General features: G+C 53.5%; 1 protein-coding gene across 2 annotated transcripts in view; it reads left to right on the forward strand.

Moving 5' to 3' along the window:
• The window catches only part of EPHA8 (EPH receptor A8), a 44,342-nt gene that overhangs the window by 15,368 nt on the left and 2,161 nt on the right, over nucleotides 1-26,813 (forward strand). For both annotated transcript variants that reach the window (XM_013095311.5, XM_072026927.1), the window contains 14 exons: nucleotides 6,120-6,783; nucleotides 17,574-17,729; nucleotides 18,075-18,410; nucleotides 19,051-19,175; nucleotides 19,345-19,507; nucleotides 19,838-19,934; nucleotides 20,131-20,198; nucleotides 20,697-20,822; nucleotides 21,524-21,709; nucleotides 22,805-22,866; nucleotides 23,243-23,452; nucleotides 24,554-24,703; nucleotides 25,813-26,003; nucleotides 26,318-26,473. In XM_013095311.5, the coding sequence (XP_012950765.4) occupies nucleotides 6,120-6,783; nucleotides 17,574-17,729; nucleotides 18,075-18,410; nucleotides 19,051-19,175; nucleotides 19,345-19,507; nucleotides 19,838-19,934; nucleotides 20,131-20,198; nucleotides 20,697-20,822; nucleotides 21,524-21,709; nucleotides 22,805-22,866; nucleotides 23,243-23,452; nucleotides 24,554-24,703; nucleotides 25,813-26,003; nucleotides 26,318-26,473 (2,690 nt within the window). The remainder of the gene's footprint in view (nucleotides 1-6,119; nucleotides 6,784-17,573; nucleotides 17,730-18,074; nucleotides 18,411-19,050; nucleotides 19,176-19,344; nucleotides 19,508-19,837; nucleotides 19,935-20,130; nucleotides 20,199-20,696; nucleotides 20,823-21,523; nucleotides 21,710-22,804; nucleotides 22,867-23,242; nucleotides 23,453-24,553; nucleotides 24,704-25,812; nucleotides 26,004-26,317; nucleotides 26,474-26,813) is intronic.

Raw genomic sequence — 26,813 nt, forward strand, 5'->3', positions numbered from 1 at the left:
TGGGTATTTTTTCCAGCTGGATGTTTTAATGGCTTCTCTGAACATTTGTCTGGCCCGGTTCTTTCTCCATGGGCCATTGCACTGCATCATCTTGAAAGAACATCTCATTCTTTTACCCTCCTGCTGGTCCTTCAGCTCCAGATGCTTTTTGGGTAGTAAATTCGCAGTTGGAACCAGCTGCCATCACCACAGAAGGAGGCAGGATGGTTTACTGCTGTGGGGCACCCACTGCCAGTGCCAATGATTTGTCTGCATCCTGAGGTGCCCTTGCAGCAGGGTTTGGGTTCAGGGGAGAGGGTGATTCAGGCTTGGTAGCTTGGTACCACCTGGGTCCAAGCCTGGCCTGATCTCTGCTCTGGGAAAGGGCCTGAGTTTGCTTGTCAGCACCTCAGGAACAGCCCACACTCACCTCTGGTGTCTCTGGGACTGTCCCCTGCCCACTGCGGTGTCCTGCACCTCTGGTAGCCCTGGTCTGAGCCCAGCTGCTGGTCTGGTGTTGAGATGGTGAACTGCGAAGCCACATTTTGCTTGGGGTCCCTTCTTTTTGCTGTCACGTCCTTAATTCAGTTACTCCTGCTGGAAAAGAGGTGGCAGTGCTCCCCCAGTGCTACCCTTCCTTGCTGGCTCTCCTGCTTGAGCTGGGTGCTTGAGTGTGCAGATCTCCTCGGGTTTTGGGATTTCCCTGCAGAGTCCCTGCTCTGTCCAGGGACAGAGAGCCACCTGTCACAGCAACCTCCCACCAACGGGTGGCATTGATGGCTCTGGCTCCCTGGCTGAAGGCAAACTTGCGTTTGCTTTACCCACTTCTCCTTTCTCCTGCTCTGTGTGAGCCCTGTCACCACAGGGGTGGCAGTGGGGAGGTGAGTAACTCTGCCTGGGGGTTTGCTTGGCACTGAACAGCACAGATCACAGAATCACAGAATCACAGCATAGATCCCCAGTCCCACTCCTGAGGGGCTTAAGGAGAGGTCCTGTGACAGCTAGCTCTATCCTTAATGTTTTACAGCTTGCTTTCCTAGCACCTGCAGGTCCTGCCATGCTTTTCTGGGGTTCCTGGGTATGTCAGGAGAGGTTTCCTCTTCTGGACACAGAGATCCTGGTGCACAGCCAGGGCATGGTCCAAAGCATCAGAAGTGTGTAACTGGAAATGTGCTGCAGTTAAACTTCACAATGACAGCTGGTGAAGCCCCAATGTGTTCATCACATGTGTGGGCAAGGTGAACCTACCTTACAGGAAGGATTTTCCTCTCTGGTTGGCTGTGGCCAGCAGAGGCAGAAGAGCAGGGGGCTCGTAGCGCTGGGCACAGCTGAGGGTCAGCAGCGCTGCTGGCCCTGGGGAGTGTCAAGCCATCAGGGAGGCATGCACGGCCTGTTTTGACATTTCCTCTTGCCAGTTAATTGACTGAGGGGTAATTGGCTGTAATAGCTGCTCAGAGGTTTAATTGCGTCCCCCCTCACCTCTATGCCAAGACACGTGCAGTGAGCGGAAGGGTCACGGGGAGCATCCCCATCCTGCAGGCTGCGGCTCCTCTCAATTATGACTTCAAAGGGCTCCCAGGAGCTTTGCAGCCCACTCCGTCCCCAGAACAATTCCCTTTGCATTGAAAATCAGACTCTTATCGCTGCTGTCAAAGAGGCTGCCTCCGTCCCTTCTGTGCCTCTGCTTTGCCAGCTCTCTCCAGCAAAATGCCCCAGTGCCCCAGTGCCCTTCTTTCCCCTCTCCTTGCTTGGCACGTGACCCGCTGGATCAGAGGGAGCCTGATCGGCCCCTTTGCAAATTGCTTTTCTACTGACTAATTAAAATGCTGATGAGATAAGTCAACATATTATTAATAATTATTGTATCGTCTACTTTGATTTACAAAGTCAAACAGGAAATGATTTTGCTCAGACACAGGATATCTAAGGAGCTTGAATGATGCCTTGCAAAAGCTAATTATAGTGGAAGCACCTTGAGTGCTGGAGAAAGCCCCCCATACAGCCCTGACTTCCCTGCCGCCCCTTCCAGCACCCCCACAGCCTTTACTTAAATAACCAGCTGGGAGCACAGACAGCACATTTCTGCCTGTAGGATGGTCTCTCAGCAGTGTTTGCACATCATGGATGGGGATTTCATGCTGATGTAAGGCACTGCTCTGAACTCCTGGGACTGAACTGTTTGAAAACTGTATACAGAAGGGGATGTTTCTGAAGGCAAGGCCTTGGTCTGTCTGCTAAAATGTCCAGGACGAGAGCTTGACTCTGGTCCTGCAGCCAACAGCTAGCGTGTGGCTTGGACAGACAAGGTGTGACTGCCAGCTCTGTCACAGTGCTTGGAGCAGTGCTTGGGCGTCCCATTGCTCTGAGCTCACCTTGCTCACCAAGGCTTCAGTCCGAGCTGTGCTGTGTACATGCTATTTAGATCCCCATCCAGTGTCCTGGCTGCCTCCTAGGAGCACCAAAAGGCTCTCCGATCTGCCTGGGACTAAATCTTCTGTCCTCTGTCCCTTTGGTGTCCTTGCATCATTTCCATGGGTTTCTTTTCCAATCCAGAGCCTCTCTTCCCGGTGGAATACCATCACGCTATAGCTGCGGCAAACCACATTTTCTTTAAAAAAAGAAATGGGTAAGAATGGAACATTGGGAAATAAAGATTTAAACAAGTAATTGAGATAAAAGCTCATCTCCTGGTGCTTGTTCAGTAAATGTTGCGTTATTGTTAATTCCCCAGACGTTGGTCACTACCAGGAGTTAATCACCTGCAGTGAAGCTTAGGGTAGTTAGCTGCCAAACAAATCCCTCCTTAGCCATAGCAGTGAGTGATTTCATGGGATTATCTCCATTAACACCCCCTGTCTAATGATTTATAGCTGCAATAATGTCCTTCTCTTTTTTCTCTCCCCGTGACAGTAGTGCAAGGGACTCAGCAGCTCCCAGGGAATGCCACAGTTCAGTGCTTGCTCTTGGGACAAAGGGGATATCCTGCTGGCAGCTTTGCAATGTCAGGAAGACTCTGTGTCCCTCCCGAAAGCTGTCCCAAGGCCCTGGAAGCTTCAACCCTTGTCTTTTTCTGGATGAGGAGTGGGCACAGCTGGGGTGGCAAGAGGCCGAGCTCCTTCTCCCAGGGGATGCAGCCCCTCCTTGCATGCTTGTACCCCTCTGCTTCTCCTCCTCCTCCCCACTCCGCTGCACTGTAAAGGCCCTGGGAGACTTCTAAGACCTTGCTCAGCCACCCAGATATCTGGTGTTTGCATCTTTTGCCTTTCATAATCTGGTATTTTTTTTTAAACATGCGTTGTCTTTAATTTAAACTATTAGGCAGGCCCCTGAATACAGATGTAGTTGTACCCCCCCCCCCCCCCAGCACACACACACGCGTCTGCTCGCCACGTTAATTATGATGTCCTCATTTCCGTCTCGCTAGGGGATCTTATCGCAGTGATGGGGGCCGGGCTAAGCTTGGTTTAATAAAAGCTGCTTCAAACTGGCAGCCAAGAGCTGGAGGATGCCGGCGGGGTGGGAGGCCAGGAGCACACACAGGGCCCATGGCATCACCAGCACCAGGCTGCTGCAGGCTGATGGAGAACCCTCGGCCTGGGAAGGAGCTCGCTATAAAAGCTGAAGAGGAAACCTCTTCAAGTCATGGGACTCCTGAAGCGGGTCTTTCCATCCCAAATCGCTCTGCCTGCCTGGCAGGTCCTGGCAGAGCTTGTGGGACTGGCGTTGCCTTGCAGCCACATCTGGGCCCATGGCTTCCAGGCCTCCCTCCATGTTTCCACTGGGGGCAGAGCACTGCCACGTAGGCCTGGCCCATCTCAGGCTGGGATCCCACGGTGCTGTGTACGACCCAAAGCACAAGCTGGCAGTCCAGACAATGCAAAAACAAGCACAACATTTGAAAGAGTGATGCTGCAGATGCAAACTCTCTGAGTTTTCAACCCTGGGGTGGTGCTTGGAGGTGGGCGTTTAGCTCCCTGCTCTCTGCTGGTGGTGAGGAAGGTTCCAGTTCCAGCAGCACCACATGGGACACCATGGTCATGAACACCATGGTCACGAACACCATGGTCACGAACACCATCTCCTTGGGCAGATTTGGAATAGATGTGAATGGCTGATGGTGCTGGAGACCCTAAGACAAGGCACCAACCGGGCACTAAGGCATTTCAGTGCACATGGTAACCTCTTCTTACCCCCTTGTCAGGCACTGCTGGAGAGCCACGAGCCCCACTGGTTTTGCTGGTGCAATGTGGGGAGCATCCCCGCTGCTGCTCTCAGCAATGCCTGCGCCCCGTGCGCCTCCTCCCATGTGCGGTTCTGCCTCATTTCCCCGGGGACTCGGTAGGGAAAAGACAGGAAACAGATGCTGTGTTAATTTGTGCTCAATTAATTGTGACAACGATCTCCACACCCTCCGCAGTGCCGCAGCGCATGGCAGGGCTGTGCGAGGGTTGTTGTTCACAGGCACAGCTTGTGCCTCCAGCAGGGCCGAGCAGGTATCCTGGCCCCTTTCCGTGTTGTCTGCCTGTGTGCTGGGGTACAGAACAGGTCCTGGGTGATCTACCAGCCAGGTTGTGCCTGAACGAACTCAGGCATTTCTGAAATTCAGGAGATGAATTTTTTAAAAGAACCAGAAATCCTTTTTTTTTTCTCCTGGCAGTGGCTTGACTTTCACATCCTTTGCCAGCGTACTCCCCTCTGAACAAGTTTTTGTTGAGGTCTGCACCTGGTACTGCTGCCTTTTTCAGGCTGCTTTGAGCTCGTTAGGAGTGAGAAGTGGAGTTTTCTCCTAGAGGTGAGATGCTGGGGGAGTTTTGAAGATGTACATCACTGAAACAACTGCTCTGATCACCCCAGCACTAGCAGAAGTCACCAGAAGGCCTCCTCCATGGGAAGCACAGGTCAAGGGGGTTAAATGAGGAAGGCATTCCCTATATGAGAAGGGAGAAGGAAGAAGTGTCTTACAGATATTTTTGATAAGTCTTTTCAATGCCTCTTGCACTCTGTAGGTGTGAGTCCCCCCTGCCCCCATGTCCCTGCAGTGCTGGTGGCCATGTAGCAAGGCTGTCATGGCAGATCCGCATCCTCACCTGCTCTTGCACACACCAGGGTGAAGTCTTCAGGCTTACCCGCTCTTGTGCTGAGGATCAAGCTCCTTAGTTCTTAGCTGCTGCTGATTTTGCATCTGTCATGAGCCTCAGGTCACCACTTGCATGACAAAACACCATTTTTGCTACAAGCCCAGGGCTTTATTTTAATGTGCTTGCACTGGTGCTTGAAAGATTTGTTTTCCTGATCTGTGCCCTGCTGCTGGAGCTTTGCTTGTTTCCCAGGGTCCAAAAATCTCTGCTCTTTTTTTCATTCTACTTCCTTCTTCTCCCATAAGAAGAATTGAGGGGTCCTGGACTGCTCCATGGGGGATGTGATAGGGTTGCCGGCTTGGGAGAGGGACGTGGGCTGAACAGGTAGTGGGAAGCCCCCAGAGAATGGAAGGGCTGTGGGTTCTGGTGAGGGTTTGGTAGGGGTGGAGAGGGAGAACTGTGGGGCAAGAGCAAGCCCCTAGAAGTGTCTGATAGCCCCCAACACCAGCATTGCTCTGAGCCCCACGGACCCCTGTTTCTTGTTGGAAGTCCCGTGTTTGCTGCATGCTTCTCCTTCACCCTTCAGCAGGCACCCCAACCCTCATTCTCCACCAGGAAACCTGTTCATTTTGCTTATTATGCATGGAGATCGCATATCAGAGGAGACCAAGGTGAGCACCACACAGGTACCTTTCTGCTCCTCCTGCAAGCATCGGGTTCCACACCAGGAGAGAGGACTTCAGGCATGGCCTGGAGGACTAGCAGCCCAGATGCCTTCACCAAAACCACGTTACTCTCATTTTCTGCCATCAGATCACCCTTGTGCAAGCATTCCTTTCTGCAAACACAGGTGCAATTCACCCAGCTCTGTGTCAGCTTGGGCTCTACATTCATAGTCTATTCATCCTCATTTTCCTTTGGCTTATGATGGCAACAATCTTGTACCCAGATGCATCAACAAGGGCAGAGGGAATTTGTCAGGGTGGATGATGGCACAGACTCCTGCATGCCCCATACCCACCGGGATTGTGTGGAATGACCTGTTTTCTCTCTGTCTCGCAGTGGGATTCGATCAATGAGATGGATGAGTTTTTCAGCCCTATCCACACCTACCAGGTCTGTAATGTCATGACCCCCAACCAGAACAACTGGCTACGGACCAACTGGGTTCAACGGGACGGTGCGCGGCGGGTCTATGCGGAGATTAAATTCACGCTGCGGGACTGTAACAGCATGCCAGGTGTTCTGGGCACCTGCAAGGAGACTTTCAACCTCTACTACCTGGAGTCTGACCGTGACCTGGGCACCAGCACCCGGGAGAGCCAGTTTTTGAAGATTGACACCATTGCAGCTGATGAGAGCTTCACCAACGTAGACCTGGGTGTGAGGCGCCTGAAGCTGAACACGGAGGTGCGGGGCGTGGGGCCCTTGAGCAAGAGGGGGTTCTACTTGGCCTTCCAGGACATAGGCGCTTGCATCGCCATCGTTTCAGTGCGGGTATACTACAAGAAGTGCCCGGCGATGGTGAGGAATTTGGCGTCCTTCTCCGAGGCCGTGACTGGGGCAGACTCGTCCTCCTTGGTGGAAGTGCGAGGAGAGTGCGTAGGGCACTCGGAGGAGAGGGACACCCCCAAAATGTACTGCAGTGCAGAAGGAGAATGGTTGGTGCCCATTGGGAAGTGCGTGTGCAGTGCTGGCTACGAGGAGCAGCGGGATGCCTGCATGGGTGAGTCCCAATTCCTGCCAGCAGTGCCTGCAAGGTGAGGGGTGGCTGCGAGGAGCTCTTGGCTTCTTTGGGCAAAGGGCTGAGGGCAGAGGCCCACTTATAAAAAATGTAGACAGCCTCCTTGGGGGCCAAGAGCTGCCCAAGCCTTATCTGGCCTCCTTGGTGCTTATCTAAAGGGTCGTGGGTACCACTGGCAAGCTGCTGGGGAGCTCCTGTGAGGCTGGCAGTGACAGTTCTTGGTGCACAGGGCACGGCTTTGGGACAGGGGCTGGCTTTGGGATGGAAGCTGGCTTCAGGACAGGGGCTGCCCCGGCTGCAGGGAGGCATCTTCCCTACCAGAGGTCCCAGCCCTGTGCCCCCAGCAGCTGTGTGCCAAGACGAATCCTGGCACACTCCCACAAAGCACACTTCTGGCCTCTTTGAAGTGCACCATTGCTCACCTCCCCCTGGCAGGCAGTTTGGAAGAGAGGAAAGCAAAAAAAGATAAAGGCACAGAACTGTGCAAAACAAGGTTATCGTGTCCATCCATCACCCCTCCCCGGGGCTGCCGCACAGCCCTGCTGTCTGGGGGTGCGGGGAGCTTCCCCCGGGGTCCTCCGTGCTGCAGGGCAGGCTGCAGGCTGCCGACTGTACAAACTGTGATAAGGACACGGGGTGACCACAGCAGCCGAGCACCGGGAGCCGCTGCTGGCAAGGGGCTGTGTGTGTACAGAGCTTGGCGTGCGGGGCTCCCAGCGAGAGCCCTCCGCACGGCTTTGTTTGCTCTCGGTTTCTTCATCAGAGGTGTTTAGGGGAGCAGCGCTCTGCCTCTGTAAATAAGAGCGTGGGTCCTTTGTTTGAGCTTCGTGGAAGCGTTAAGCGAAGCGCTTGTCTTAGGGAGGCTTGATGCAAGGTTAGGACGTCCGACGCTGGGCTGGAAGAGATCCAAGTGCTGCTGGGACCAGCGCTGGCTCTGGAGAGTCCCCAGCTATGTCGAGCGGTAAAGATGGGCAGAATAAATGCTTCTATCCAAAATTTCTCCTCTCTGTGACCACTGATTTGAAAGTCATCCCGAAACAGGTCTGATCAGAATATGTCTTCCTCTAGAGTGGGTGTGAAGAGTGTATAGGACCAGGCACGTGCCAGCATGGAAAGGGCATTAGCATGAGCTGCCTGGATGGCAGGGTCCCAGCTCCACCACTGCAAGGAGCTGTGAGTTGGAATTTTGGTCCCGAAGGACCAAATGTCCTCCGCATGCTCTCCCTCCGGCAGTCCTATACAGCAGACTGCTCCAGGAGATCACCACTCAAAGCCCAGAGGCTGGGAGCAGAGGGAAGCCCCAGGGGCTGCACTGTGCTCGGTCTGCCTCGCTTTTCTGTGTTTCCCAGGACACGATTTTCTGTCTGCTGGAGAGCAGAGCTGTGGGAGGGCTCTTTCTCTGCCCTCCTGCCCTTTTCTGATGGCTGCCAGGCTTGTGGGATCACCCCCGATCCATTTCAGAGGGCCAGGGAGGAAGAGTGGTGCAACCTTCGGTGGTGGTGGATGCGGTGGACACAAGCAGAGGCTGCTCCTTGTACAAAAAAATGCACTCAGTGCTCCTGGGTGAAGCACGCCAGGCCTCGTGGAGTCAGAAACAGGACAAAAGTGTCTCCGGCCTTTCCCTGACCTCACCATCATCTCTTCTCCTGCTTTCCCTGTCCCATTCATCCTCAGCAGCTCCTGGCACAGGGAGCGTGATGGGCCAGCATCAGGTGAGCAGGGGCAGAACCTCCTTCCTAGCATCTCCTTTGCTGGGCGGCTCTGGAGCAAGAGTATCGATATATATTTACACATGATAGCAAACAGATGCAAATCTCTGATCCTAGCTTCTCATGCTTGATTGGGGCAGAGTTCATTTTTCATGGTGAAAAGTGCCTTTCTGGTATGATTTATAACCCAAGAGGATCTGGAGGAGTTGGAAATTAGCCGTTTTAATTGTCAGGCGAACAAAAGCAGGATTCCAGTGGCTGTCGTCCCCAGTAATTTTTCATTTTCCGTCACTGGGATGAGATGATATAAATCACTCCTTGTGGCCCTAATAATCTTTCTATAAATATCAAGGAAATTCATTTTTTGCTTGGGGGGAAAAATTAAAGAGTAGATACTTTGCCTTTATGGTAGTGTTTAAAATGTGATTCCAAATTAATTTCCTTTTGCCTTTCACAGCCAGATGCCTTATTTGTCAAAGCTAAAGATGTTTGAACAGTGGAGGTTTCTCCCCCTCCTTTTTAACATTCATTTTTCTAAGAACCTGCCAGAGTGATGGAAGACAGCTCAGGAAACCAGATCATGGCCAGAGCTGTTCGCAGCCCTTTACAGGAGTCAGAAGGCTGTGCCACGGAGCTGGGAAGGACAGGGTGAAGATGAGCGTGGTGGAGGATGCACAGGAATCAGCAAACTTCCCTGCCTCTCATCTCCTTTCTCTAGGTTGTCACCTTGGATTGCCCCTTTCTTTGCCTTGGTGTGTGCTGGCTGGGATCTCCGACCCTTTGTATTTACCCAGTTTCCAGCCCAGCCTTTCTTGGGCTCTGCCAGCTCCTCAGACACTTGGCTTCCAGTCCCACGGCATCTCCTGCCATGGCCATCCCAAGGATGAAACCCCTCCAGGTCTCTCTCCCACACACTTGCTTTCCCCCTCCAGTTTCAAGGCTCCAAAAGACTTTGTCCCCCCCACCCCTTGTTGTCCATGGGCAGCTCTTTCCTCCTTGAAATGTCTCGGTCCACAGCAAGGCACAGTAGTGTCTCATACACACAGCAAACAGCAACTTCTGTACCTAGGTAGCAGAATAAATAATAGCCTAAGTGAAAAGGGCCTGAGCCATTTACCAGGTAAGAAGACAATTAGAATAATTCACTGTATTTATCCACAGCTGCTGTACAGAGCAAACAGAGACACATCTCAATAAGGTCAGCGCAATCAGTGAAATGAGAAAAGGGAGCAAGCACTTTCACACTGGCTCTGCTACTCTGGGAGGGAAGAAACCCATCTCCTCAAAGTGCTGTGTGGCTGAGAGCCAGGACACACGCACCTCATCCTTTGGATGGATGGGGACGAGGAGAGGAACCCTCAAGAGTCCCAGAGGCAGGTGTGCATCTTTGTGGTATGACCATGGGTTTTGGAGCTGTTCAGACACTTTTATTTAAAATCCGGGTCCAGGCATCTTAGCCTCAGGGTGTCCTGATTGCTCTGACTCCTCGCCCTCTGTGGTGCTCAGAGCCTTCATCTGACTGCTGCCTTTGGCTGGGAAACACTAATGAGGGAGCAACAATTATCATCTGCTGCTCCGTCAGCCCATTTGTACACCAGGACTGCCAGAACTGTGCAGGAGCAGCTACTGAGTGGGGCTCTGATCTTTGTGGCTGAATCAGTCTCTGGTCTTGGGGTAGACTTTATCCAGCTCTGCTTGAGCTGAAAAGATGCAGGCTGTGTGCTCCAGGCAAGGGGATGAGAGGGAGATTGTCACTGCTGGGACTCTGACACCTCCAGTACCCCAACTGAAGAAGAGATGGGGATGTGAGAAGGGTAGTTGTCCCCTCGTGGACAAACCTCTCTGCTGCTGGGATCTTTTCTGCCTCTTGTAGCACATGTCCAGTGGAGATGGATCTAGAGAGTCTTGTTAACAATCTGGAAGCCACTTAAGTGTTTCCAGTTGGTGGAATTCATGCTGACGAACCAATCAGCAAATTTAATGTACCTTAAACCTTTCTTGTGGGCAACTTTAATCGAGCAATTAAAGCACCACAGCATTGCTAATGAAGAGGAGAAAATACCCAGCTTGGTGATTGTGTTCTCGTGAATACAGCTTTGTGTCCATGGACTTTTAGGAAGGAAGTCAGCAGGGAGGAGGCATCACCCTGCCCAGCACCCTGCCCAGCACCCTGCCCAGAGGGGGAGCAGACTCCTTCTCCCTTTCTGACTCAGAGATACGCTGTGTGGCCGAGCCCCAGGCTTCTCTTTGCTTTCTCCAGCAGTGATTTTTTTTTTCCTGCCCATGTAAGAGCACCACACAGCAACCTCCAGCTCCTTCTGTCATGTCTCTGTGTGAAGCAGCCACCACAGGCTGCTCTGTTGGAAACAGGGCGCTGGTGTTGCTGGGCTGACTCCGAGCAAATCTCTGTTTTCCTGGCTTTGCACTGCATGAGGCCCCCAAAAGTGTGCGTGGGGGTCACGCGTGCCTCTGTCAGTCAACAGAGATCAAACCCGGGGTGTCAGGGTGCCCGTTATCAGGCGGTTTTGCACTGGACCACATACATACCATACACAGTGGCGAGAGATAAATGCGTGTCAAAAATACCCTGTAACTGCAGCTCCATACAAATATGTTCAAATACGTTTTATGTTTCTTTGAAAGTCAGCGCGGATTTCAAGGAGACTTTCCCTGCAAGTCCCAGCCCAGGGATGCCAGCTCTGAGCTGCAGGCTCCGTGGCTGTGTTGCTCCTCGCTGATGCCTGCTCAGTCTCCTGTGCCTGCTGGCAGATTATCGGGCTGTTGTACCTGCAGTTAGCTGCACCACTGCCCTGGGTGCCTACCTCAGGGGGCTTCTGCTGTGAGCGATCCAAAATACTCTTTTCAAGCAGGAGCAGTGGCGGTTTTGAAGACATGCTATGAGAGTTATGCAAACAGCCTTTCAGTGATGCCAGGCAGGAAAATCAAAGGAACTTAGTGATTCACAGCGTTTGTATTGTTGGTTTGTAAGCCAGTCAGCTGCTTTGTTAAAAATACAGGCAATGGCATATGGTAAGATTATCACCTTCTGTTTATCCCATGCAAAGACCCATCTATTTAATAAATTGAATAATTATTTTTTTTAAAGGTAGCTTGTTTTCCAAACCACTCAAGTAAGGTAGGACTGTTTGGATTCCAGGTATCAGTTTTCATATGGGAACAGACTGCAAAGAAATGTCAGAGCTACAAATTGCTTGCAAGATTTGGGCTGGACATTAGGAAAAACTTCTTCCTCCGGTGGATTATGCCCTAGGACAGGTCACTGGAGAGGTGGCAGGATCTCCATCCTTGGTAATTTCCAAGACTAATATATAGAAAAAGCCAAGGCCACTCTGGTGTATTTTTGGGGATAATCCCAACACTCTCAGGTCACTCACCCAGGTGCTTTTGGCCCCTTCCCGAAGCACTGATGAGTCCTTGTATTCACGCTTGTCTTGTACCAGGACTTCCAGTTTGTATTCTCAGACCTGGCTGCTAATGACTTTGTTCGGACCCCAGATCCACTGGGCTGTGTGGCATGGCTAATTCAGCCCAGCAAGCACATTAAAGCAGGGTGTAGGACAAGGTGGGCTTAGCATCTCCTCCAGCACCTTTGCTCACTCCTCTAAAACTCAAGCAACTTACTGGGAAGACTGCCCAAAAACAGAAGCCTTTTTTTTTTTTCCTTTTTTTTTTTTTTTTTTTTTCTACTTCCCTGGAAGAATTGAGAAGGATGGAGATTATTGTAGAGCAGCCCTTTACCCACAGACAGAATATAGGTTTAGTCTGTGGCTGAGAATTGTACAGTTTGCCACTTTTCCTCTGTTTGCTGGGCTTAGCTGCTGACACGGATGAAGGGTGAGAGTGATGCTAGGCTGGAGTTCAGGGTATTGACGGTAATGGAACAAATTTAATTTGTGCTTGGTTGGTCTCTGTAGTTCTTATAAAAAACACCAAAGAGCAGCTGGACTGTGATAGATGGGTCTGGCAGCACTGCAAAACCTTCACCAGGTTTGGAAAGAGCGTTTTTGGTTTGAACTCTTCTGCAAAACTTGTCCAGACTCAGGTCATCACCAGGTGTCTTTATTCTGGATTACCAACACACAGATGCCTGGAAAGCCACTGGGGAGTTACAAAACCAACAATTTGCAGGAAAGCCCTTGCTATTTGCACCAGTACTTAAACTGGAGATGGATCAATGCAATGGGAGGCTGGGAACCTTAAATTCACTACCAGCTCTTGCAAGATGCTCTTGCTTCCCACAGAGCAGCAGGACCAAGCCAAAAAAAATGTTCTGCGTTTGACTTGAGATCCAGATCCTACCCATGTCAACACTTCTTGTGTGATGCCTTCTTCCCCTTCCTGAAAACAAGATGCTACTGACACCACATCCCCGTGAAGGAGAAAGGGATCCAAAAAGCTGCTGGTGCTCAGCTGTGCGGGGGTGAGGGCTGTGCTGGCCCCGTGGTGCCACAAGCTGCTTTTCCCTTGCATCTGCTGGAGTGCTGGGCCTGTTTTAAACCTCAGCCTCCTGTATATATCTGTAGCCATAGATATATATATGCTGAGAGGGCTTCCACCCTCCAAAACTGCAGGGCCTGGGATTAAGTTCTTGATGTTTTGTATGTCCTTTCTTCATTTATGCATCTTTACTCCCCAGAGACTTGCAGCAGGGATGCAGGGTTACCTTCAGTACCTTCATCTGCATTCGGCTCCACTCCTCCTGAACGGAGTTCTCTGGGTTTGTTTTTGGTCTGGTGAAAACTGCACTATTTTCAGAAACCTTAAGTAGTTCTGTCTAAAACACCCAACAAGACTGAGTTTTGTAAAGAGCTTTTTTTTTTTTTTTTTCCAATTCTAGCATTGGGCCTCTTGCTTCCACCTTACTACTGCAAGCTGTAGCATTTCCCCAGATAAACCTCATAAAAAAGTCTTCAGCTCCAAGATAAGCCAGGCTGTCTCACCTACGCGAGGCTGCACAGTGTCTGCACCAGGCAGCAGAGCAGCACTCCCAGCACGTTGGGATTTGGACATTTCCTGCACTTATTTCTTTATTTATTTGTCATGTGGAGAAGAAGAACAGGACAGAGGCAGCTGTGCCTTCAGCAGCACTGATTTCGAAGTCTTCAAGGGGGAAGTTTCCCCCCGTTTCCCTCTCCAAAACATTTTGGGGTGTAGAGCATGAAATTGTTTGAATTGTGGGGAGAAGGGGTAGGGGTAACATCACCTCTGGGGTGATGTGAGCTGAGTTCAGGTGTGTGATGTGGCACAGGGAGGGGTGCAGGGTTGCAAGCTGGGGGCAGTGAGGCAGACGCCTGTTTTTAAGAGATGGCTGTGAGTAATATGCCTCTGTTTCAGTGTCTGTGTCATTCAGGAGCCGAGATCGCAAGCATCATGCTGAAACCGGAGTGAAAGGAGATGGGATTTTCTGTGTTAGCTTCTGCTGCAGCCTGGAGGGCTCTGGGACCGGTGCCTGTCTCTGCCTGTCACAGTGGCAATGACACCTTTATTTCCATCTTTATCTCTCCCCAGCAATGCCAAAGGATAAGATTAAATCAGTGAAACCTGGGCGCAGTGCATCTCAAGTAGTAAGGCAGTTAACAAGACCTGCAGGCACAACCCGAAATGCGTTGTAGGTCCTTATTGCGTGCCTGGACACACCAGGATCCTGCTTTCATGCCCTCTCCCGGGCTCCCAGAGCACTTCAGGCTGGGTTTCCTACAGTCCTGGGTGCCACGATGGTGTGGAGCCCTAATCCTGCCCAGCTCCATCTGGCCTCTGGGGATGGAGGGTGCCTTTCCAGGAGCCCTCGGTGTCCCACCAGGCACACACAGGGGGCTTGTCCCGTGCTGCTGCTCAGGCTGCAAAGACTGGCTCATTCCCTGCTAGTGTCTCCTCGACAGGTCCATCTATCATCTCCCCAGCCCTGCCAGTTTATCAGCAGATGTTGTCCTGTCCCCAGAGGACGGAGAGGGAGGGAAACAAGCGGACCGAACTGCAGATGGCTGGCAGAGCCGTGCCCGCACTTGCTGTTTCTGAGACAAGCCTGCTGCTCTGGAGCCTGTCAGCGAGCTGGGAGAAATGGGGAAGATGTGTTGTGCAGCAGGGGGATTGGTGTAAGCCCCATGGCATTAACTTCAGCAGGCTGGGACGGTGAGAGGGGACCCACCAGTGGGGCAGAGGGGCTGGAGCTGTGCACCACCAAGCCCAGGTTCGGCGTTCCACAAGGAGAGGACACTGGCTGTTTGCCTGTGATCCTCAGGCATGGGGAAAGGGCATTAACTTCATAAAATATATAAAAAAACAGAATTCCTCACCTTCTGCACAGCTCCTGGAAGGACACTTGTGACAGGTGGCAGAACTTGGTGGTGGTGAAGGCAGCAGGATGGCAGATCTGCACCTCCCTGGTGGGTGGCTGCAGATGTCCGTGGGTGCAGCATGCGCTGTAACCATGGAGCTCTGCAGATTTTAGACCTGATGTCTTTGGCTGACTTTTTCTTCCTGGCCATTTCTCTGTTGGTTTGCTCTTCTCAGAGCAAACCCAGGAGGGCCTGGTCTTCCATGTGCCATTGGCCTGGCAGGGGAGAGCTCGGTCCAGAGTAGGATAGGCTTGCCATCAGGTACAGTAGGGATTTAATTCTTTAATTCCTGAGGTGAGCTCATAGCTCGTTCCAAACTGAGCCCTAGCACATGGGCACCAAGCTGGTGTCCCATCTCCCATGCCTGTAAAAGGCCTTGCAAGTGTCTTGCTTCCATCCCCAGCAAGCACTGACACACACAGAGGTGTGTGACCCGTCTCTCTCCAGCCTTTCTGCGTGCTTGTGCCGTCCGGGTGCAGGGAGGCGGCTGCCAACAGCCCTGCACTGGTGCACAAATCCACCTGTAATTTGTCATTTAGGTTCATTTTCCTCCTGGGTGCATTTAAAATAATTGTGAATTATTGCTACGGGCAATTAATGTTTCTTTACAGCATTAAATGCTAAGTGATTACAATTGCTTGGTGCAAATCTGCTGTGCTTCACGTTCCCGTATTTCCTCCTGGCCTGTCTCTCCATACCTGATATATCATCATTTCTCCCTGCCTCTAATTAAATATTGGTGGGGGGAACCGCTTCAGTGTCTCTTGAATCAGGAGTCCCTGGCTACAGGTTGCCAGCTGGGTAGAGATGATGGTGGTTTGCAGGGCAAGCTCATGCAGGGAGCTGAAGAAGACAAATCCTGGCATGCACGCTGCTTGGACTGTGGGGCTATCCCCGTTCCCTTTTGGTAGGCTGTGCTCATGCTGTATTTTCATCCTTTCCCATGCTGAGGAAATGGAAACTTTTACTTCTTAGATATATATATTTTTTTAATTTTATTTTTTTGCCAGCTGGCTACCTCCTAAATTGGTCCACACCAGAGAAGAGAGTGTAACAGCCCCCACCTCTGCCTTACTCCCCATCTCAGTGCCCAAAACCAAGAGGCTGCAGGCAGAGAGTCCCTGGCTCTCTTGGTGCACAGCATCCCGAGGAGCAGTCAGCTGCAGAGCCTGGCAAGCTGCCTGGCCTGTCCTTGGTGTGGCTGGCTGGGACAGCACGGCTCCTCTCCCAGCTCTGCCTCCTTGCTTTTCTGTCCTCCTCTGGTGCCTTTGAAAGCTTTTGGAAGAGAGTCCCTTCACAGGACATCTTGCCGAAGTTGCTCCCTTGTCTTTGAAACAGTGCAAAAGTGCTTCAGAAGCTGAGGACGGAGTCTGAGGAGGGACCAAAAAGCAGCAAAGCTTCCACGTGTCTGGAGCGTTGTCTTCAGCTACCACTGCTGGAAGTAGCTCGGTTATAAGGAGGCGATTGCGTTACTGTGCAGCTTGGGATATGTGAAATATGTTGGCAGCAGTCATTCTAGGGAGATCCGTGGCAAGAAAAGGAAGGTTATTAATAAGAAGACAAATCAGCACCTAGGAGCAGAACAAATGGACAGCTCGGAGGGGCCCAGACCACCAGGGGTGCTGGATTGCAGGCAAAACACTTCTACATGCTTGGAAGGAAAAATTGAGGGTGTATACAGAGCTGCCCACTGGGGGTAAGGACGGGAAAATGAAGGTATTACTACCTCAGTAGGGGAAAAGAGAAATGAAAAGGGCCCGAAATAATGCTTGAAACACTGGAACCGGTCCTGCAAATGCTTGATAAATATGGAGACTTCAGACAGAGAAAGCCTGTTTGGAACTGAGATCTTCTGGAGGGGAGGGATCCTGCCACACCAGACAGACACCTGCCATGACACCTGTCACTGCTGAGCTAATCAGCTTTGCTAATGAGATAGGATAATGATGGCAGCCCTGGTGTGGGATGAGGACATGATCCCACTGTGCAGCCACCGGCACCGGGCAGGGGCAGAGCAGCCGAAGGTGGGCTGTGTGACCAGGAAAAGCTCAGCCTGGCTCAGCTGGCCTTGCTGTCCCCCTGCAGACAGCAGGCAGTGTGCATGCAAAGTCAGTTTGCTGCAAAGCTGAACGAGAGAAGGTGTGCTTCCTTGTGCTGAGCAAGGGAACACGTTGCTTTGTACAGCACCAAAGCAGGGGCACGCAGAGGGCCATGGACCAGGTGTGGAGATCTCAAGTCCCGAAACCACCCACGTGGATGTTCTTGGGCACCTAGCATGTGTATGGAGAGCACTGTGAAGTGAGGAATGTAGTTTGCCCCATAAATGATAGTGCTCGGAAGGGGTAACAGTGTGGCGTGGTGCAGAAGCTGCAGCTGGGAGAGGTCTGGGCAGCAGGCACAGCTGCAAGGAGAGCACACCGAGCTTCACAGGCAGCTCACAAAAAACAGAGGCACCCGAGTCTGCCTGTGAAACAGTGGGGAACAGGTCCTGGGATGGCAGCGCACACAGCCTGGGGGGAGAGACCAAAGCAGATTTCACAGAGCCCAGTTTCCAGCTGGGTAGCTGGAGGGGGACTCACCTGGGCATCAGGGAGAGGGGCTGGGATGGGGCAGAGAGTGGGGTTTGGTTCAATTCTGTGCTGCTGTGGGCTGCTTCTCATCCAGGCACATCCCCCTGACCATCACCCCTTCCCTCCCTCCTCTGCAGCCTGCCAGCTGGGATTTTACAAGTCAGCCCCTGGGGACCAGCTGTGTGCCAAGTGCCCCTTGCACAGCCACTCGGAGAGCCGGGCAGCCCGCGTGTGCCGCTGTGACAGCAGCTTCTACCGGGCCGTGCAGGACCCCCCCTCGGCCGCCTGCACCCGTAAGTATACCCCCAGCTTCCATGGCTCCTGAAGACACCTTGTCTTGTCTTCGGACACATCATCGTGTTTTCACACACGTCTAATGCTCCCTGGTTGGCCCAGCACACACCCTTGGCTCTGAGCAAGCTGCCTGAGGTGCTGCAGCAACCTTTCAACCCGTGTTGCATGAGTTGAAACCCCCCCGGGCAGAGCTCCCTCGCTGTCCTCTGGCTCGTCCTCATCCTGCAGGTCTCCAAATACCTGAAACTTCTCCATCTACCCCATTTCCCCCGGGACCCTGCTCTGCCAACCCCAACACGCTTCGGCGTCCCCTCACTCTGCCCAAACCTCTGCTTCCCTTCCAGGTCCCCCCTCGGCTCCTGTCAACCTGGTCTCCAGCGTGAACGGCACCTCGGTGACGCTGGAGTGGGGGCCACCGCTGGACAAGGGTGGGCGCAGCGACATCACCTACAACGTGCTGTGCCGGCGCTGCGGGGGGGACGTGGGGCAGTGCGAGGCCTGCGGCAGCGGCACCCGCTTCGTGCCCCAGCAGATGAGCCTGGCGCAGGGCGCGCTGACCGTCACCAACCTCCTGGCGCACACCAACTACTCCTTCTGGGTGGAGGCCGTCAACGGAGTGTCGGACCTCAGCCTGGAGGCCAGGAGGGCTGCGGTCGCCAACATCACCACAAACCAGGCAGGTAGGAGGAGCAGACGTCCCCCGGAGAACGCTTGGTCACTGACAGGAACGCAAAGTGGAGCAGGAGTCTCTCAGGTTGTACCCGCGGCCTTCTGTCCTCTCCCAAAGGGCCCAGCAGCAGGTCCTGCTCTGCTCGCAGCTCACACCAGTGCCAGCCCCCGGCAGGTGACAACAACCTTAGTGGGGTAGATGTGAACCTCTCTTGTGCACATTTCACCTTTGCAAATCCCTTCCTGAGAAATGCTCTTTCCCCAGGAAATTCTGCACAACAGTCCAGCCCAGCTGGGCCAGGACGTTGCTTCAGGGTCCCCTGGGCACCACCGCAGAGCAGAGCTCAGCTAAGCCCTTCTCATGGACTCTGGGAGAGGGGACAGGGCAGGGACAGACCCCTCTTGTTAACCCTCCCAGTTGGAAACCAGCCCTCTGCCCCTTCCCGTGATGCTGAGCCCCCCTCTAGGGAAGAGATTGGGGCAAATGAAGCAAACACAAGCCCGTACATAAGCCCGTTCTCCCATCCTTCACAGCACTCAGCTCTGCATGGCTTTAATTAAAGCAGAAATGTGTTTTAAACCATTTCTAGGGACATGCACAGGGCTCTGGCTCCCTGCTGCCGTGCCCATGCCCTGTCTTTGTGTCCCCAGCCCCGTCCCAGGTGGTGGCAGTCCGCCACGAGAGCGCAGGCCAGAACAGCGTCACCCTGCTGTGGCAAGAGCCCGACCAGCCCAACGGCATCATCCTGGAGTACGAGATCAAGTACTACGAGAAGGTAAAGCCACGTTTGTGCCTGCACATCAGCCCTGCTGGGGCAGATTTAGGCTGGGTGCAATTTTTTCCTGCTGCTATCATGCAGCTGTGAACAAAGAGCTATTTTCAAAGATTTTGTTCCCTTCCTACGGTTGCGCTGTGCTGAGATTCTTGGTGTCGCTTCTCCACAGGACAAGGAAATGCAGAGCTACTCGACCCTAAAATCCAAGGGCACCACTGCCACCATCTCAGGGCTCAAGCCCGCCACCCGCTACATTTTCCAGGTCCGGGCTCGCACCTCTGCTGGCTGCGGGAGGTTCAGCCAGACTGTGGAGGTGGAAACGGGGAAACCAGGTGAGTGTGTGGAGGTAGCCCTCCAGAGATGTGCTCATATGTTAGAAAGAGGAGGAAGAACATACAGGGCAGAGAGGATCTGGGGAGATCCTGAGGGTCCAGACTCTTCTCCCTGCTGGCTTGCTGCATCACTGTGGCTACCCCAGACCTGTGCTCGGTTTTCCTGTCTGTAAATGGGCCTTGTGGACTGGGAGAGACCCAGAGCTGGTGTTGGAAAGGTGACAGTGCTTTATTATTGAACATAGTGACCCTGGTGGGGTAGGGGGGTCTCTGAGCTCAGCGGAGCTTTCCCCACTCCAGCTCACCTCCTTCCTACCCTATTTCTCCCAGTCTCTCTCCGGTATGACACGATGACAATCGTCTGGATCTGCCTGACCCTCATTACTGGCCTGGTCGCGTTGCTGGTGGTCCTGATCTGCAAGAAGAGGTAAGTGTGTTCTGGATGTCCGTGCAGCCTGTCACCGGGTGGGACAGGAGGGATGGGAGAGCCTGGGCACAGCTTTCCTCTTCTCATTTTTGGGCAGAGCACACATAGGTCAGGACATTGCCTTCACCCTGCCTTTGGGCTGCTGGGGGGAGCAAGAGACAGGAGCATCCCTCTGAGCCCTGTGTCTCTGTGACAGGCACTGCGGGTACAGCAAGGCTTTCCAGGACTCTGATGAGGAGAAGATGCACTATCAGAATGGGCAAGGTAGGACCCTCCCTGCTCCTCCTCCTGCCCCTGGGGTGCACAGGACCTCAGCCCCCTGAATGGGCAAGGACCTGGACCATTTTCCCCAGCACTGCTGTGGTTTCTAGGGTTTTGTCCACTCCTGCTTCTGGGGATGTGTCAAAGAGAGATGAAGTGGGGCTCTGGTCCCAGGGGTGTACTGGTAATGGGGTTGTAGTGGGTTCATCTGAGTCAGCAGCAGGCCAGAAGAGTGGGAAATGCACCACAAAGCCACGTGAGGGGTAACGAAGGAGTTGATGGGGGTGTGAATCGCATGGAGGAGATCTGGATGGCCACGTCCTGGACAGCTCCAAGGACATTGCCATGCCAAGAAGTGCTTTGAGTTTCCTTGGGGATCCCCAGCGTGTCACCCCAAGGAGTCCTGCCCCTGCCTGTCCAACGCCCAGCTCCTGGGCACCCACCTCACTGTGGGGCTGTGTGGAAGAGCTTATTTCCTCTCTCCCCTTTGAAACCTGACAGTGAAATTCCCCGAGTCGAAGTTCTACGTGGACCCCCACACATATGAGGACCCCTGCCAAGCCGTGCACGAATTCACCCGTGAAATTGAGGCTTCCCGGATCAAGATTGAGAAAGTCATTGGGTCTGGTGAGTCCCCAGCCCAGGCTGCCTCTCTGCATCCCATCTGCTTGGGCAATTTGCTGGGAGGCAGGGACATCTCCACGGCCCGCTGGGACCACAGCAGGCTGCACGGTTCTATAACAATGCTCAATCAGGGCTTCATCTGCTCCTTATTTCCCTGAGATGAGAACCGTGAGTAGGATGCCTTTTTTTTTTTTTAGTGCATGAAATAAACTCTCCTGCGTCAGCTTGGCGCAGGCGGGAGCTGCTCAGCCGGCGTGGCACCGATGGCTCAGCCTGACACTGGCAGATGGCTCGCCCTGTCCCGCGTGGGTGCTCAAACGCGGCCACCCTGCTCTCAAACCTCGGAGCAAGCATCTGGGGTGACAAGAGACAAGCAAAATAGCAAGCAGAGTGGTAAATTTTCAGAACAAAATGAGATTTCGCCTAGGAACAGGGGCTTGCAAGGAAGCACAGGACACAACCAGAGCCAGAGCTTCACCAGCAGTGCCCTGGGGGCTGATGAAGGCTCACCCCGTGTGCAGGGCCAGCCAAGCTGATGAGCAATAGGAAACCTGACTGCTTGTAGCAGTGGGCATCCCTGCTGCTATTTATCTTCAATAGCTGGAGCACGCTGCAGGCATACGGGGCTGGGCAGGGGACCTGTGGTGCTGGAGGGTCTGTGCAAGGAGCTGAGCACCATGCCCTCACCTTCTCTTGCCTTGCAGGGGAGTCTGGAGAGGTGTGCTACGGCCGCCTGAAACTGCCAGGGAAGAGGGAGATCTCCGTGGCCATCAAGGCTCTGAAGGCAGGCTACACGGAGAAGCAGCGGCGGGACTTCCTGAGCGAGGCCAGCATCATGGCACAGTTCGACCACCCCAACATCATCCACCTGGAGGGGGTGGTCACCAGGAGTAGGTGGCCGGCGGGGACGGGGTCTTTTGGTGGGGCACAAGTGGGGGCATATCCCCCTGGGGGCACCATGGGGATGGGGGTCAGGGGCTGCTTTGGGCACACACCATCCTTTGGCTGCTCTGGGTAATCTCTTGTCATTTATCCTGGGGTCCCCTGCAGCCCATCCCCTCCTGCTGGCAGCACTGGAGACCCCAGGGCAGCGGGGAGATTTCCCATTCCTGGGATCGGCTGGGGGAATCGAGGAAAATGTGGCTTCTCCAGCACAGTGCTGCGGGCTGGCAGGGAGCAGCCTGGGGGGCTGCAGGGACTGGGAGCCCTGTGCAACCCTGCCTCTTTGCCAACCCCTTCCCAGGAGTTATATCTAAATTGTGGGTAGCTTGTTCCTGATCTGAAGTGAGGCTGAAGGTTTCAGGCTTGGGCCATGCTTCGTGCCGGGAAGCTTTCTCTCCTGATTGGCATTCCCCATTAACATCTTCAGAGGGAGACAGGCTGTCCCCGGCAGCCCTGCTGCTTTACCTCCTTCCCCTTTGAACCCTATTAGAGAAATGAACCGCTTGTTCCTGGCTGCAGCCCAAACCTCTGGCAGCATCTCGGCAGTCCTTGGGAGGGGGCTTAACGAGATGAATCAAGACCACTCCTGTCATCTCCTGTTACAGGACAAGCTTCCCATGCAGCCCTTGCCCACCTTGCTGCTCAGAGCTCCCCAGTGCCCCAGGACAGGGTTATTGGATTAGGAGGAGTCCTGCCTATTAGCGTTTGTTTTAAAGGCTGCCTGTATTGAATAATAATTTGGATCCTTCCTTCGCAAAGGCACACGGCGATGCAGAGCGTTATGTTAATGGCATGCAAATTTCAGTGGGATAAGAAAGCTGACCTAGCCACATCAATAGTGCCTGGAGGGAGGGGTAAGCGTTGGGGTTTTGGCCATGTCTCCACCACTTTGCCCTTCCTGCATGGTGCAGGGTTGAGACCACCCTACAGGACAGCAGGAAACCCACCAGCCTGAATTAACGTCGCTCCCAGCAAAGCCTGGCACCGGGCTTCTCGGAGGAAGGTGACTTGTCTATTAACTTGACCTCCCTTGTCTTCTGCAGGCAAATTGGTCATGATTGTTACTGAATACATGGAGAACGGCTCGCTAGACGCCTTTCTCAGGGTAAAGTGCTCTCTTGTATTTGTATTCATTGCACATCCCTCTGGGCTGCAAGGCTGGAGATGAGGTTAGTTCGTGCTCCTCAGCCCCATGACCACCGTGGCCCCTGTGTGAGAGCAGTGGGTGCTGGATTTCCCCTCTCCAGCAGCTGCTAGCCCCAGGGCACTGCAGCTGGCTCCCTGCAAAGGCAGGGTCACCTGCCCGAGCAGCACTCAGAGGTGCTGGGAGGACGGATTTTGGGCCAAGACACAGGTTTTGGAGTTAGAGGAGGTGCTACGCCAAAGATAAGAGCTACTCAGGAGCTAGTTTAATGTTAGCAGTGTCAATGGGACTGCTGAAAAAATAAAAATGAATAACCTCTGTGTTATTTCCTCTCCAGAAACACGACGGGCAGTTCACCATCATCCAGCTGGTGGGCATGTTGCGTGGCATCGGAGCAGGCATGAGGTACCTGTCTGACCTGGGCTACGTGCACCGGGACCTGGCTGCCCGCAACATCCTGGTGAACAGCAACCTGGTCTGCAAGGTGTCTGACTTTGGCCTCTCACGCATCCTCGAGGATGACCCTGATGCTGCATATACCACCACGGTGTGTGACTCTTGGTGTTCAAACTCTTTCTTTTTTTTTTTTAGGTGGTTATTGCCCCAGGCCAGTAATGAGGGTGTAAAAGTTAGACACCCAAGTCAAGGTAGGCAGTGCAGGAGTGGAGACGGTCACCTCACCACTGCTTCCTGGACATGAACCCAAAGTGTTTCTGACCTTCAAAGCATTATATGAGAACACTCTCCTTCATAAAGAAACATCCCACAGCCAAAGTGTGCAGTGAACAAAGAGAAGCAGGGTAGGAGAGCAGGGAGGTTATCAAAACTCCCCAGCCAGCAGCTCCCATTAGCATTCAAGGACCACTCCACAGGGATGCTCCCATGTCCTTGCTGGAGTCCATCCCTAGACTTTAGCTCCATCCACTCCTTCAACCACAGGTCAGTTGCTGTGATAGTCTTCAGTAGCATGGTCACACTCTCCAGGTGACACTGCCTCATTCAGGGGTGTGGAAAGGAGGGGAGTGAAAATTCTTGAGCTCTTTGACTTACAGGTACTTGGCTTTGCAGCCTAGTTGATTTTGTTTTAATGTAGGACACGTTTGTCTGTGAATCTATTTTAAGATTCTCTGGCCAGCCTGACAGCGCTGGAGCTTGATGTGCTCCTCTAGTGGAGGTCATAAGAGGGGAAATGAAATTCATTGAGGGAATGTGTTCTTTTTGCTTTTCTCTGGACATGAAATAAATTATCGTTCTCCCGAGGCAGTCCTTTGGCAGACAGACTTCCCTGATGTGGGTCAGTTTGGAGAGGCAGCTGAGGAGTCTGAGCATCACTTTTCAGAAAGACCAGGACTAGAGAGGCAGGAAGAGCTTCAGGTTGGTTTGGGCTGGCTTATGGCACTGCAGAACATGGCCTAACGCAGTTGCAGGTCTGAGAGGTGGGTGCACAGGGACTCAGCCTGGAGAACATTCCTTCAGGACAACCTTCATTTCAGGATTCAGCCTGGTGGAAACAGGGACACAGAAGCACAGTGTGGTGTCTGCCCTGGCCCTGATGCTGAACCCTGCCCCAAAGCAGCCAGGCCCAGCACTCTGCTGTTCCTTCCTATGGGAGCTATGAAAATAACGTGTTCCTTGCTTGCCGTTGCAGGGGGGCAAGATCCCCATCCGCTGGACGGCTCCGGAGGCCATCGCCTACCGCAAGTTCTCCTCGGCCAGCGACGTCTGGAGCTACGGCATCGTCATGTGGGAGGTGCTGGCCTACGGCGAACGCCCCTACTGGAACATGACCAACCGGGACGTGAGTGGACGTGAGGCCTGCCTCGCCTCCTGCCCCGTCCTGAGACAGGGAAAAGGGACCCACAGAGCAGCCCCTGCCTCTCCTCACACCCCCTCTGGGCTGTGCACAACGTGCCTGTCCCCTTAGTGGGGGCCCCAGTGTGTTGCCTGGTGTTGCCCCTCGTTTTGCGGCATGGTGGCTCCTGGCTGTGTCTGGTTGGGCACGGTGGGTCTCCCACTGCTGTCTGCTGCTCTGTGCAAGCCTTTCTGTGAGCTGGGGAGCTTCAGTGTACATTGTGCCACCTTACCCATTGCCTGCCAGGGGTCAGGGATTCCTTAGGATCGCTGCCACCCCACTGCATTGACCCGCTGGTTCCTCCCACACCCGCTGCCCACACATGGCTTCCACGAGCCCCAGACTTGTAGCACCCAGCAGCAAGCTTTGGGCTCAGCATTTGGGGGCCACTCTTATATCAAGGATAGCATAAAAGCTAAAGTAAAAGGTAGGTTGTTGCCTGGCTAAAATCTGGGTGCAAAATTTCCAAAAGGAGGCAGAGAATGAAAGCTTTTGGCTCTGCAGAACCATAGGACTCCTTATTTGGCCTACGGGTGCCGTAAATCTGCCTGCTTTCTCCCTGCTCTTGAGTCCTGGGGATCCCCCCCTCTCTGTGCTGTTTTTCCTGTGATAGAAAGTGGCTTTGGTGACAGATGGTGGCTGCAGTGACTTGCACAACCTCGTCTGCACAGGTCCTTTGAGCGGGGTTTCTTCCAGCTTTGCTGAGCAGTGGCAAGCCCCAGTTGCAGAATAACTGAATGTGAATGAAGCCCTCATGACTTATCTGCTGGAGGCAAGCTGCAATATTTTAGGCCTTTTGGTCCACTTAATAGATCTGCTCTCAGAGCAGTGATTTCTTGTACATGTGTGGTATCTCAGCTTACTGCAGAGTCCGCACACAGCTCACCAGCAATAAAAATTGTCATTTAGCATGAATCTTGTGTACACCTCCCTGCTCCCCCTTCTGATGGCCTTAACAGCTCATGCACCGGGGATCTCCCTTGTGCACAGCAGTTCAGGGTGCTCGGAGCCGGGCAGGAGAGCAGCTCTGCTCCAGCGCCGTGGCTTCCTTCCAGGTCATTAATTCGGTGGAGGAAGGCTACCGCCTGCCCGCCCCGATGGGCTGCCCCACGGCCCTGCACCAGCTCATGCTGGACTGCTGGCAGAAGGAGCGCAGCGAGCGGCCCCGCTTCTCCCAGATCGTCGGCGTCCTGGACAAGCTCATCCGAAACCCCGACAGCCTCAAGTGCACGGCCACGGTGAACAGGTAAGGGCTCGCCGTGATGGGCAGGGCTTGCCATGAAAAAGGGATATTTTGTCCAGTTCTAGCAGCAGTGGCTTGCCCCGTGAGCACTGGTTGTGGTGGACAGTGGTAAATGTCCTGCATTTTGCTGCCTTGCACCCACCAAAGCATCCCAAAAATGGGCATGAGCCAAGAACATGCAGCGCTGCCCACGTAGCAGTGTGCCCACCTTCACAGCAAGGGCTCTCCGGGTCCTCCCCTCTCTGAGGTGGGCCATCTAACACCACCACCTCCATCCGAGCTCCAGGGCTAATTCATCACTTCTGTCCCGCTCTCAGGTTCACCCAAACGCCCTTCGACAGGGGTCTCCTAGATTTCTCCGGCTGCCTGACAGTCGAGGACTGGCTGGACTCCATCCGGCTGGGGCACTACCGGGACAACTTTGCCATGGCAGGGTACTCCTCCCTGGGCATGGTGATGCGAATGAACATCGAGTGAGTACCAAAGAGCAAACAGCACCGATGGGGCTGCCCCACGCTGTCCCGCTAGCCCCAGGCAGTGGTTGTCCTCTCTTGCCTTCCTTGACCTAGACGGTTCATCCTAGAGGGGCATGCCAGAAACACATCCTTCAGGAAGCAGGGTTGGGGCTGGGGCACTGGGCCCAGGGCTGCTGTCTGCATGGAACAGGAGTGCAAGAGAGGCAGGAATTGCCCCCTAGGGATAAAGGCTGGGTGAAGGGGTGTTGAGAAAGGCTTGTCCCGCCATCCATCCTCCTCCCCTTGTTGTAAAGAGCTTGCTCCAGCACCTCTCTAGGGGATCTTTGAGGTAGCTGGT

The sequence above is a fragment of the Anas platyrhynchos genome, chromosome 22 (assembly GCF_047663525.1).
Source record: "Anas platyrhynchos isolate ZD024472 breed Pekin duck chromosome 22, IASCAAS_PekinDuck_T2T, whole genome shotgun sequence".
NCBI lineage: Eukaryota > Metazoa > Chordata > Aves > Anseriformes > Anatidae > Anas > Anas platyrhynchos.